The sequence below is a fragment of the Salarias fasciatus genome, chromosome 12 (assembly GCF_902148845.1).
Source record: "Salarias fasciatus chromosome 12, fSalaFa1.1, whole genome shotgun sequence".
In the NCBI taxonomy this organism is placed as follows: domain Eukaryota; kingdom Metazoa; phylum Chordata; class Actinopteri; order Blenniiformes; family Blenniidae; genus Salarias; species Salarias fasciatus.
This window is the reverse complement of record NC_043756.1, coordinates 30,755,302-30,765,628: the sequence shown is the minus strand read 5'-3', so window position 1 is coordinate 30,765,628 and position 10,327 is coordinate 30,755,302. Positions and strand designations below refer to the sequence as shown.

The following is a 10,327-nucleotide window of genomic DNA, read 5'->3' as shown; positions in this document are numbered from 1 at the left end:
AGCTGGCCACTAGAGGAGCTCTTCCTGTAGTACCGCGGCTGGCCACTAGAGGAGCTCTTCCTGTGGTACCGCAGCCGGCCACTAGGACTGCTCCTCCTGAAATATCGACTGACCGCCAGGGGGACACCACGCCGCCTCAGCTGCGCGGTGCATTGTGGGGTTTTATGTAAAGCACCATGGCGGCTGCCTGCGCCCGGAGTCTCGGTAAGGTCGGCTTGACTCTGCTGGACTCTCCGGGGACCCGCCGGTCCGCTGCGGTCTCCTACCTGCGGTACCGGAGAGCGTACGGTACCGCGGGTTCGGGCCACCAGCTGCCCCTGCTGCTCCGCTCCGCGCCGCACGGTGGAGGAGGGGGACGCAGGGTGCTGGGCTGCGCCTTCCTGCTCGGTGGAGGTCTGGGGTTATATCACACCGTGAGGCTGTCCCTGCAGCAGCACCTGGCCGAGGACGACCTGAAGGTGAGCCTGTCGGTGTCCCCTCCCAGCCTGCGTCCCCTGTGTCTGTCCCCTCTGTCTGTCCCCGCAGGAGCGCCCGGCTAAAAGGCGAGAGGTGTTTCGGATCAACTGGTTTCCCTGCTAACTGGTGAACCACTTCCTGTAGTGGCTCTCGTTGCTGCTCGTACGCCAGATGTTGATACCTGTCCAGCTGCAGTGCAGCGGTGGCTACCTGCTCACTGACAGCGGTCAGATTGATCCAGCTGCAGTGCAGCGGTGGTTCTGTCCTCGCGCTGTCTGTATAATGAGTGTAAATGGAAAGAGAAACACATGTTGGTGTTTGAGTGAGTGAATTCAGAGTGAGCCTCTGCTCTCACGTCGTCCGTCCAGATGTTGGTCACTATAATTGGTGTGTATTTGACATCTCATCTCAGTGTGTGAAGCTGAGCTCTGTCCTCCGTCCTGAGCCTCGTCCCAGGTCTCTGACCCCCTGCTGCTCCCTGCAGGTCTCGTCGGGACCTCTGAAGCTCACCCTGTACCAGTACAAGACCTGCCCCTTCTGCAGCAAGGTGCGGGCCTTCCTGGACTACCACGGCCTGCCCTACGAGGTGGTGGAGGTCAACCCGGTGATGAGGCAGGAGATCAAGTGGTCGGCCTACAGGAAAGTTCCCATCCTGATGGTGGACGGAGACGTGGTGAGCTTCGTCCCTTTCGGTTCCCAGGAGCCACGCAGCTCCGGCCTCTGAACCCACGTGGCGCCTTCTGATCTTCTCCCTGCAGCAACTCAACGACTCGTCCGTCATCATCAGCTCCCTCAAGACCTATTTGATCACCAAGTAAGTCTCACGCCGCCGCTCCCGTCTCCGGGCTCCGAGAGCCTCGCTGACGGCGCGGCGTCTCCCGCAGGGACAAGAGCGTCCCCGACATCCTGCGCTGCTACCCGGAGATGAAGGCCGTGAACGACCGCGGCAAGGAGGTGACCGAGTACACCAACAAGTACTGGCTGATGCTGAGCGAGGCGGAGACCGCCATGATGTACCCCGAGAAGGGGATGCAGAAGTAAGCCCCGCCTCCGGCCGCCGCAGGTCACGCTCCTGCATCGGGTCTAACCAGCCCTCCGTCTGCCCCGCTCCCCCAGAGAGGAGATGAAGTGGCGGCAGTGGGCCGACGACTGGCTCGTGCACCTCATCTCTCCCAACGTGTACCGGACCACCGGCGAGTCCCTGGCCTCCTTCGACTACATCGTGCGCGAGGGGAAGTTCGGCGCGTTCGAGGGCTTCTTCGCCAAGTACGTGGGCGCCGCCGCCATGTTCGTCATCTCCAAGCGGCTGAAGAGTCGGTGAGTGGGCCGTGACCCCGCGACCTGCAGGCCTGTCCTCGGTCCAGGCTGAGAACCCGTCCGTGTCCCCGTCCGTCCGTCCAGGCACGGCCTGCAGGACGACGTCCGGCAGGACCTCTACAAGGCCGTCAACGACTGGGTGGCGGCCATCGGCAAGAAGAGGAGGTTCATGGGAGGAGAGCAGCCCAACCTGGCAGACCTGGTGAGGAGGCCGAACCCGGGTCCCCGGTGGGGGACGCCGGGACCGACGGCTGTCTGTCTAACCCAGCGGTGTTCAACCTGTGGCTCTTCAGGCCCTCTGTGGCGGCTCCACGAAGCTTTAACATCAAGATACATGAATCAAGATTTAACTTTTTTTTTTTTTATATAGTATTATATGATTCGTTGCTCTTGGCTCAAATAAGGTTCAAGTAAAATTGAGGAAAACAGCAAAAACCACAAGAAAAGAGCGAAAACAGCCTAAAAAACCTGAAATGTCTCCAGTTTCTGACAACAGAACATGAAATATGGCAGAAAAGAAGCAGAGAAAACAGTTTAAAAAAGAGCTAAGCTTTCAAAACTGTCAAAAAAACAAATAGCTTCCACCGTCTCTAACCCCCCCTGCCCCCCACCCTGTCCCCCGTCCTGCCCCCCACCCTGTCCCTCGTCCCGCCCCCCACCCTGTCCCCCGTCCCGCCCCCACCCTGTCCCCCCCGTCCCCCCCGTCCCCTGCAGGCGGTGTTCGGCGTCCTCCGGGTGATGGAGGGCCTGCAGGCCTTCGACGACATGATGGCCAACACCAAAGTGAAGCACTGGTACCGGCGCATGGAGAAAGCCACGCGCGAGGGCCTGACGGCGGGGAAGCAGTGAGGGGCGGGTCACCCCAAGACCCCTCACGCTCACGGCAACACGGTTCGATTCCCCCCGGCCGCCCCGGCCCGGCGGGAACTCTTCTCTCTGTACATTAAAGCTCTTCCTGTTAAAATGCTTCAAAGGGGCGTGGACCACGGTTGATTGACACTCGCAGTACCCAGCTGGAGCCTCGGCACGGTGGCGCAGTGGAGCGCTCTCACACTGAGGAAACACCACGACTCATCCGGCTCCACCAGAAAAGAATTTAATGTGAAAATGACAAATGATGTGTCGGCGGCGCGAAGGGAGGACGAGATGAAATGTAAATTAAAAATGTATTTAGACTTTCAGGAGACGTGAACGTCTGAGTTTTTCCTGGAAGAGGCCTTCTCCATCTCCTCACACCTGGAGTGTGTGACGGAGATGACCTGCAGCTTGGTGCGCACACACACACGCACGCACACACACACGTTAAAATCCATCTCCAGGTGTCGTCTGCTCAGTGATCGAACCTCGGCTCCACACAGTGGATTCAAAACAGCAACATCCAGATCTCTGCTGATCTGAATGACTCCCGAAAAATTTAAAAAATTTAAAAAAAAAAAGAAAGCAGGATGGGGAGCAGGTCGACTCTCTTCCTGGATCCAGGACCCGGGATCAGCTCCTCCAGAACCCGGGGCTCAGCTGGCCTTTGGGTTCAGCGATCTGCCGGTTCTTCAGCGACGTCTGCAGGAGGGAAAACGCTCTGCTGTAACAAAACTCTTCATTCACACACCTCTGTTCTCCAGGTCCGTTCAAACCCAACAGTTCATCCAGGAAGTATTCAACCCTTCAGGAACCACACACAACGCCCGTCAGGACAGGGAGAAGATGAATTCAAATAACTAAAACACCACATGAACGACTGAGAGCTGAGCTCAGCTGCTTCCTGCTTCTCCAGCTCGCTGTAGCAAAGCGTGGGGACGGGCAGCAGGCTGGAAACATCCCAGATGGACAGTAAACGTCCTGAACTTAGTATTAAATCTCTTCCTCGGTAACACACACATAATGGAGGTCACCTCCCCTCCAGCAGGGGGCGCTGTACCCCCCTCCACACTGCTGAACCGCTTGGTCGGGCTTCACCGTACCTCCAGGAACTGCCTCAGCCTGGTGAAGGAGCCCCTCTGGTCACTGCTGGTCACCGCCTCAATCCTGCAGACACAGACCGGGAGATCAGGACCGGGGAGGGGCCGGGACCGGGTCTGAGCTGCGGGAGGGGGGGGTTACCTGGGCAGGTACTCCTCAGTCAGCAGCAGGAGGAGCTTCCAGAACTGGTTCTGGTACTGCTTCATCAGAGCGTTTCCACAAACCTGGAGGAGACAGAGGTAGAGCTGGGGCTGTGGAGGATGGACCGGGGGGGGACCAGGACCAGAGGAGGGACCGGGGGGGACCAGGACCAGAGGGGGGACCGGGGGGGACCAGGACCAGAGGGGGGAGCAGAGGACGGACTGGGGGGGACCAGGACCAGAGGGGGGGAGCAGAGGACGGACCAGGAGGGAGCAGAGGAGGGACCGGGGGGGACCAGGACCAGAGGAGGGGAGCAGAGGAGGGACCGGGGGGGACCAGGACCAGAGGAGGGAGCAGAGGACGGACCGGGGGGGACCAGGAGCAGAGGAGGGACCAGAGGACTCACCTCCAGGAAGTCAAACAGCAGCGTCGCGGTGACGTCCGCCAGAGGCTCCATGTTGAGCATCTGAGCCAGCCAGCGCCAGCCGTGGTTCAGGCCGTGAGGGCCGGACTGGAATGGGAGAGAGGGGTGAGACCGGAGGGAGAGAGGGGTGAGACCGGAGGGAGAGAGGGGTGAGACCGGGGGGGGCCGAGCGAGTCCTCACCCCCTGCTTGGTGCCGTAGGGCCACCTCAGCTGGATGATGGCGGCGTACAGACGGATCATCCCCGACATCCTCTTCAGGAAGCTGTCCTGACCCTCCACCCCCGACTCGTCCACCCGGTATCCCAGAATCCTGCAGGAGCAGAGGAACCGTCAGACCCAGACCGGAACCAGAACCAGCAGCCTGGACCCAGAACCAGAACCAGACCCAGAACCAGCAGCCTGGACCCAGACCGCGCTCCTCCAGCTGCGCCTCACCTCTGGTACTCCTCCACCGCCGTGCCGTCCTTCATGGGGGGGTAGTGCGGGACGGCGTAGGGACACTTCTGGTGCAGGTGGGCCAGGATGAAGTCCCCCACCTGGGGGTGCAGCTCCCACACCCCCGAGGCCACCACGGCGATGGGGAAGGCCGCCTCGTAGTGGGAGGCCACCTCCTCCTCCCCTTGTTTCTGCAGGAGACCCCGGGAGGAGTCAGTGGGGGGTCGGTGAGGGGGGGAGGGGTCTTCAGACACGCCGGACTCTTCAGGACTCACCACAAACTTCTCGGCCAGCTTGTAGCTGACGAAGCGCAGCCCCTGGGGGTGCTGGGAGGCGGACGCCGCCTGCCCCCCCGTGGTGACGGAGCGGCCCGACAGCAGCTTGTCCAGCTTGTCGAAGATTTCCCGGAGCTGCGATCCGGAGTTGCTGGAGATCTGGCTGACGGGGATGGTGGCGGCTTTCTGCAGCTCCAGCTTCAGCTTCTTGGTCTGAGCGGAGACCGGAGACCGTGAGGACGGGGGGGACGGGGGGACGGGGGGGACGGTACAGGACACACACTCACCCGGGCGTCCTGCGGACAGCTGAGCTGCTGGAAGCTCTGCACCGCCGCCGCCGCCGCCTCCTGCAGGTCCCGGTACCACCGCAGGGTGGCGTCCTCGGCGCTGTTCTGCAGTCCTGAGAGACCCGGGTCAGAACCGGGTCAGAACCGGGTCAGAACCCGGGCCAGGCGAGCCCCGCCCCCTCACCTCTCCCCGCAGCTCCGCCCCCTCACCTCTCCGCTGAGCCTTCTCTCGGGCCGTCTGCGCCGCCTTCTCCTGCGCCTCCTGCTGCGCCTGAAGCTCCGCCCGCTTCCGGCGCTCCTCCTCCTGCTCCCGCGCCCGCCGGGCCTCCTCTCGGGCCTTGGCAGCCTCCTCCTGCGTCAGCCGGATCAGCGTCCTCATGTCGTGGAGCGCCCGCTCCGCCACCGCCATGTCCTCCACGCTGGGGAACTCCCCCTGCACGCACACACACCAAGGTTATAATAGTTTTGGATTTTTCATTTTAGTTAGGTTTCACTTTATTTCCCTAATTTAGTTTTAGTTAGTTTTCAAAACGGTTTTTCTAGTTTTTATTTTTGATAAAACATTTAGTTTGTTTAGTTTTTTTTCATATTTTTCACATGCAGGAATTTAAGAAAGGCCAGGGTAGGTACTGTGTAACCAAAACTCAACATATAATACCGTAAAAAAAAAAAAGTTTTATAAATATATATATATATATATATATATATATATATATATATATATATATATATATTCAATTACTGATGGACAATCAACCATCCAATGATCCACAGAACCAGATCTGTTGGTCGTCGTGCTGACTGGCGAGGTCGTGGCATGTGTGTGTTTGTCTCCGGTGCTCAGAGCGGCTCCTTTCCAGGTTCTCACTGTTTGCCTTTTAATGGACGCTTCCGCTTCTCAGGTGGACTTTCAGGTTTGTTGGATTTTTTTCCCTTGAGAAGGGCTCCGCATATTTTGCCGCCCGTCTGAGCCATTGAGCATTAGCTTCTGTCTTTCTGGCTGTCATACTGGAATGCACCCCACAGCGGACTGCGTGGCTTCCTCCCAGCTTTCGCCGGTGTAGCCGCGGCAGCGTGAGGCTGCAGCCCACCGACAGATCACTGTGCAGCGTTTCAACCGTTTACGTCAGGCGGCGGCGCGGCGCCGCACGAGACTGCCGACTGTCGTAAAACTAGACGGGGAATGAATTAAACTCATTTTTAAACCCGAAAGGCTGATTCACAAACACTTTCAGAAGAACGAAAACGACGGCATTTTGTCTAGAATTTCAGTTAGTTTTAGTTTTGTAAACTCACAGTAGTTTTAGTTAGTTTTCGTTTTTTGTTTGCTTTTTAGTTTTTATTTAGTTTTCGTTAACGAAAATGTTTTTTCAATTTTAGTTTTCGTTTTTTCGCTAGTTTTTGTTAACGATAATAACCTTGCCACACCCACCCACACCCACACCCACACCCACACCCACACCCACACACACACACACACACACACAGATCAGTAACGCAGCAGCAGGCTGGAGAGCGCTGCGTTGGTTTTTTTCGGCGCGCTGACCTCCGTGGTCTTCCGGACGACCTCGGACACCTGGGAGCAGAGCTGGTTGCCGCGGGCGGAGGCGGAGCTGGGGGCGGAGCTGGGGGCGGAGCTGGGGGCGGAGCCGGGCTCCAGCAGCTGGTTCAGCTGCAGGATCTCCTCCTGGACGGTGTTCAGGCTGCGCAGGCGGTCCCGGCCCTCCGCCTGCCGCTGCCTCTCTAGCTCCGCCTCCCGCAGGCGCTGCTGCTCCGCCTCCCGCAGGCGCAGGTTCATGATCTGGAGGAGCAGGAGCAGGAGGAGGAGCAGGGTCAACACATCTGCACACACACGGCGCTCCACACGGCGCCGAGTCCAGAACCGACCTTCATCCTGTGGCGCTGCTCCTCCTTCAGCTTCTCCTGACGACCCATGCTCTCCTTCGTCCTGCGCACACACACACACACACACACACACACACAGTCAGGGCGCAGTGTGTGTGTGTGTGTCCCTGTGCTGCGTGCAGTGTGTGTGTGTCCTCACTCCCTGTCCATCATGTCCCTCATGGTCTGGAACTCCTGTCTCTGTTTCAGCTCCATCAGCTCCTCGAAGCGTTTCAGGTGCTCCGACTCGGCGCTCGCCACCGCCACCACCAGCTGCTCCTGCACCTCCTGCCGCAGGCGGAGCGCCAGCTGAAACACACACACACACACACACACACACACACACACACACGGTGAGGCTGTGAGCGGCGCCGCCCGTGGGCCCCCCGCCGCCGCCGCCGGACCTTGGCCTGGTCCCGGTACTGCTGCTCGAAGCGGACGATGCGTCCGGCCGTCTCCATGGCTCTGGGGGACAGCAGGGACATGGCCGGAGGGGACGCCGGCTCAGCAGGCTCCTCCTGACTGTCTTCACTGACGGCCTGCTCGACGACACAGAGGGCAGAGGTCAGAGGTCAGGTGCGAGCCGCTCCTCAGCGTCGGGGTCGAGGTCGCTCACCTCCCACTCGCTCTTCGATGCAGCGCCCGGTCTGCCGCCGGAGTCGGGAACCGAGCCGGACGAGGAGGCGGGGCCAAGGCCGGGGGCGGGGCTGTCCCGGGACGGCCCGGGGCTGGACGGCGGCGGGCTGGGGCTCAGGAAGGGGGACCGCTGCAGGGGTCGTGACCCCAGGTGCTCCAAGATGAGGCCGGACTGCGGCGACAGGCCGAGGTCCTCCGTACAGCCGGACAGGATGTGCTGCAGGACACACACCGAGTGAGAGGGAGGGAGGGAGGGTGTGTGTGTGTGTGTGTGTGTGTGTGTGTGTGTGTGTGTGTGTGTGTGTGTGTGTGTGTGTGTGTGTGTGTGTGTGTGTGTTCCCAGGAGCGCCGAGGCGGCGGCAGAACGGTTGTTCTCCACTGATCCTCCCTCCTCGGAGAACATCACAGTCAGACCAGAACATCTGCTCCATGGCAGGGAGACCGCAGGATTTCAACTACAGACCTGCAAACTGGAACCCCAGCCAACAAGAACCTGATCCAAGAACCTGAACCAAGAGCCTGACTGAAGAAGACCCCAATCCAACAAAAACCTGATTCAACAGGAGCCGGGTTCGAGAGTATTCTGATCCAAGAAGAACTCAATCCAACAAGAACCGGATCCATCAAGACCCTCAGTGTGCTGCGTGGAGGTCTGACCTGTCCAGACTAGACCCTCTGCTGTTATTGCCCCGCCGCTGGGGTAAACCGGGGTAACGGGGCTAAACAGGGCTAACTAGGGGGTAACCAGGGTGAGCGGGGTGATCCACCTCTCACCTCTCCTCTCTCACTCCACAGCGGGTCGAAGCGCAGTTTCCCCTTCGAGGAGTTTTTCAGCGCCTCTAAAGTTTCCCAGCGCATCTTCTCTGAAGGCATCGCGACCCCCGGAAACCCGCTCCGGACTCCAGTCCCCAAAACGTCCAGTGTGCCGGGTTTAATCAACGGACTCGTTCAACTCGGTGAATTTCATCTCACAGTAAATTTTACGCTGGAAACAGTTGCGCGGGCTCACGGTGACTCCGGTCCGTGCGGAAACAGCAGTTTGCTTCCGGTCGCGCTATGGTTCCGCCTGCTCGGACAGGAAGGGGATTCGCGGTGAATTTGTTGTTGCGTCCGGTGGATTTTGAACTTGTAGTTTTTTTTTCTCTCAACAAAACACAAAACACACACATTATGACCAAGTTACAAGCGAGCGACTGAAACTGCCATGACTCAAAATAAATACATAAATATAAAAATGGTTCAATAAATAAATTTAAATACCAATCAATCATACAAAAGAATTTTTTTCATTTTAAAACCTAGAAAATGTGACTCAAATACATATTTTTGTCATTTTCACTTTATTTGATGATTATTTTCTTTCATCATTACTGTTTAATGTATTTCTTTCTGTATTATTTTTTCTTTCACAATTTTACCCAAAATGTGATGTTTCTGTATTTCATTTCCATCTGAAATTTGATTTGATTTGATTTGATTTGATTTGATTTGATTTGATTAGCCTTTATTCATCCCACAACGGGGAAATTCACATGTATACAGCAGCAAGAAGGGCAACAATTTCAGGCGGTGTTACATTGAAATAATCCTATAGCTCAAAAACAATATACAACAGAATATAAAAATAGATTCATATTGCACATTATTACTGCTAAGGTGACTAGGTGCCATTTCACATTGAGTACACTAAAGTGCCAGGTTTCCTTTATTTTTTAATTCACTGTCACGTTCCTATCTTCATTATTTCCAATCTTGCATTTTCTTCCTCTATTTTTCTCCACACATTTATTTGTGGCACCAGGTTGGCCACGCGCTTCTTTGTGAGGGGATGATGGGAAACCTCCCAAGTCCAGGCCCTCGGGCATCTTCGGGCCCCATAAGTCCATCTGGGCGTCCATCTTTTACTGAGCGGAGGGAAATCTGCAAGAAGACAGAACGTCAGAAAATCACTGGAAGTGAGCAGCTCTTTAGGAAGGACACTTGAGCGCCTTGTGTCCCCCGGAGACGTCTCCCCAGACGTCTCGTTGCATTATTCATTCACACCATACTGGCTGGTGGTAAGCTACTACTGCAGCCACAGCTGCCCTGGGGCAGACTGACGGAAGCGAGGCTGCCAATGTGCGCCATCAGCCCCTCCGACCACCACCAACCACTCCCTTTCACACTACTTTCATACCTAGGCAAGGTGAGTGAAGTGTCTTGCCCAAGGACACGATGACAGTTTTGCGCCTGCGGGAGCGGGGTTCGAACTGCCAACCATCCGGTTATTAGACGACCCGCTCTACCATCTGAGCTACTGTCGCCCCAACGATGAGCTCCTTATTGATTCCTTTTATTCCAGTTGCAACAGGAGAGAAGTCACCACTGCTCAGTCAGGGTGAGCGCTGAAGTTCTGAGATACAGGCTGATATTTATACCCTCTCCCATATTAACATGTCTTCGAGGCTGCCCTCAGTCAGGAAGGGACGCATATTTAACATATGAAGTGATAAAGAAACAGAAACTACAACAACCC

General features: G+C 57.1%; 2 protein-coding genes across 2 annotated transcripts; one reads left to right on the top strand and one right to left on the bottom strand.

The window, feature by feature from the left end:
• Window positions 1–135: 135 nt before the first annotated feature.
• ptgesl (prostaglandin E synthase 2-like) lies at window positions 136–3,188 on the top strand. Its single transcript, XM_030103950.1, has 7 exons — window positions 136–458; window positions 941–1,129; window positions 1,215–1,270; window positions 1,341–1,493; window positions 1,573–1,773; window positions 1,858–1,975; window positions 2,488–3,188. The coding sequence occupies exons 1-7, from the start codon at window positions 177–179 to the stop codon at window positions 2,620–2,622; spliced, it is 1,134 nt and encodes a 377-aa protein (XP_029959810.1). The 5' UTR covers window positions 136–176; the 3' UTR covers window positions 2,623–3,188.
• gle1 (GLE1 RNA export mediator) lies at window positions 2,854–8,817 on the bottom strand. The gene is made up of 15 exons (XM_030103946.1): window positions 8,587–8,817; window positions 7,793–8,029; window positions 7,581–7,715; window positions 7,337–7,485; window positions 7,180–7,240; window positions 6,839–7,093; window positions 5,503–5,725; window positions 5,293–5,405; window positions 5,006–5,218; window positions 4,731–4,921; window positions 4,476–4,605; window positions 4,277–4,381; window positions 3,871–3,953; window positions 3,732–3,795; window positions 2,854–3,330 (listed from the first exon to the last, which is right to left on the bottom strand). The coding sequence occupies exons 1-15, from the start codon at window positions 8,683–8,685 to the stop codon at window positions 3,262–3,264; spliced, it is 2,127 nt and encodes a 708-aa protein (XP_029959806.1). The 5' UTR covers window positions 8,686–8,817; the 3' UTR covers window positions 2,854–3,261.
• Between the last annotated feature and the right edge of the window lie 1,510 nt (window positions 8,818–10,327).

Bases quoted from the DNA above. Each gene is read 5' to 3' on its own strand.
- ptgesl (XM_030103950.1), top strand. From the start codon at position 177: ATGGCGGCTGCCTGCGCCCGGAGTCTCGGTAAGGTCGGCTTGACTCTG. The intron at 459-940 runs GTGAGCCTGTCG...TGCTCCCTGCAG, and splicing joins TGGCCGAGGACGACCTGAAG to GTCTCGTCGGGACCTCTGAA. The intron at 1,976-2,487 runs GTGAGGAGGCCG...CGTCCCCTGCAG, and splicing joins AGCCCAACCTGGCAGACCTG to GCGGTGTTCGGCGTCCTCCG.
- gle1 (XM_030103946.1), bottom strand. From the start codon at position 8,685: ATGCCTTCAGAGAAGATGCGCTGGGAAACTTTAGAGGCGCTGAAAAAC. The intron at 5,406-5,502 runs GTGAGGGGGCGG...CGGGTCTCTCAG, and splicing joins AGAGAAGGCTCAGCGGAGAG to GACTGCAGAACAGCGCCGAG. The intron at 4,922-5,005 runs GTGAGTCCTGAA...GGTCTCCTGCAG, and splicing joins AGCTGGCCGAGAAGTTTGTG to AAACAAGGGGAGGAGGAGGT.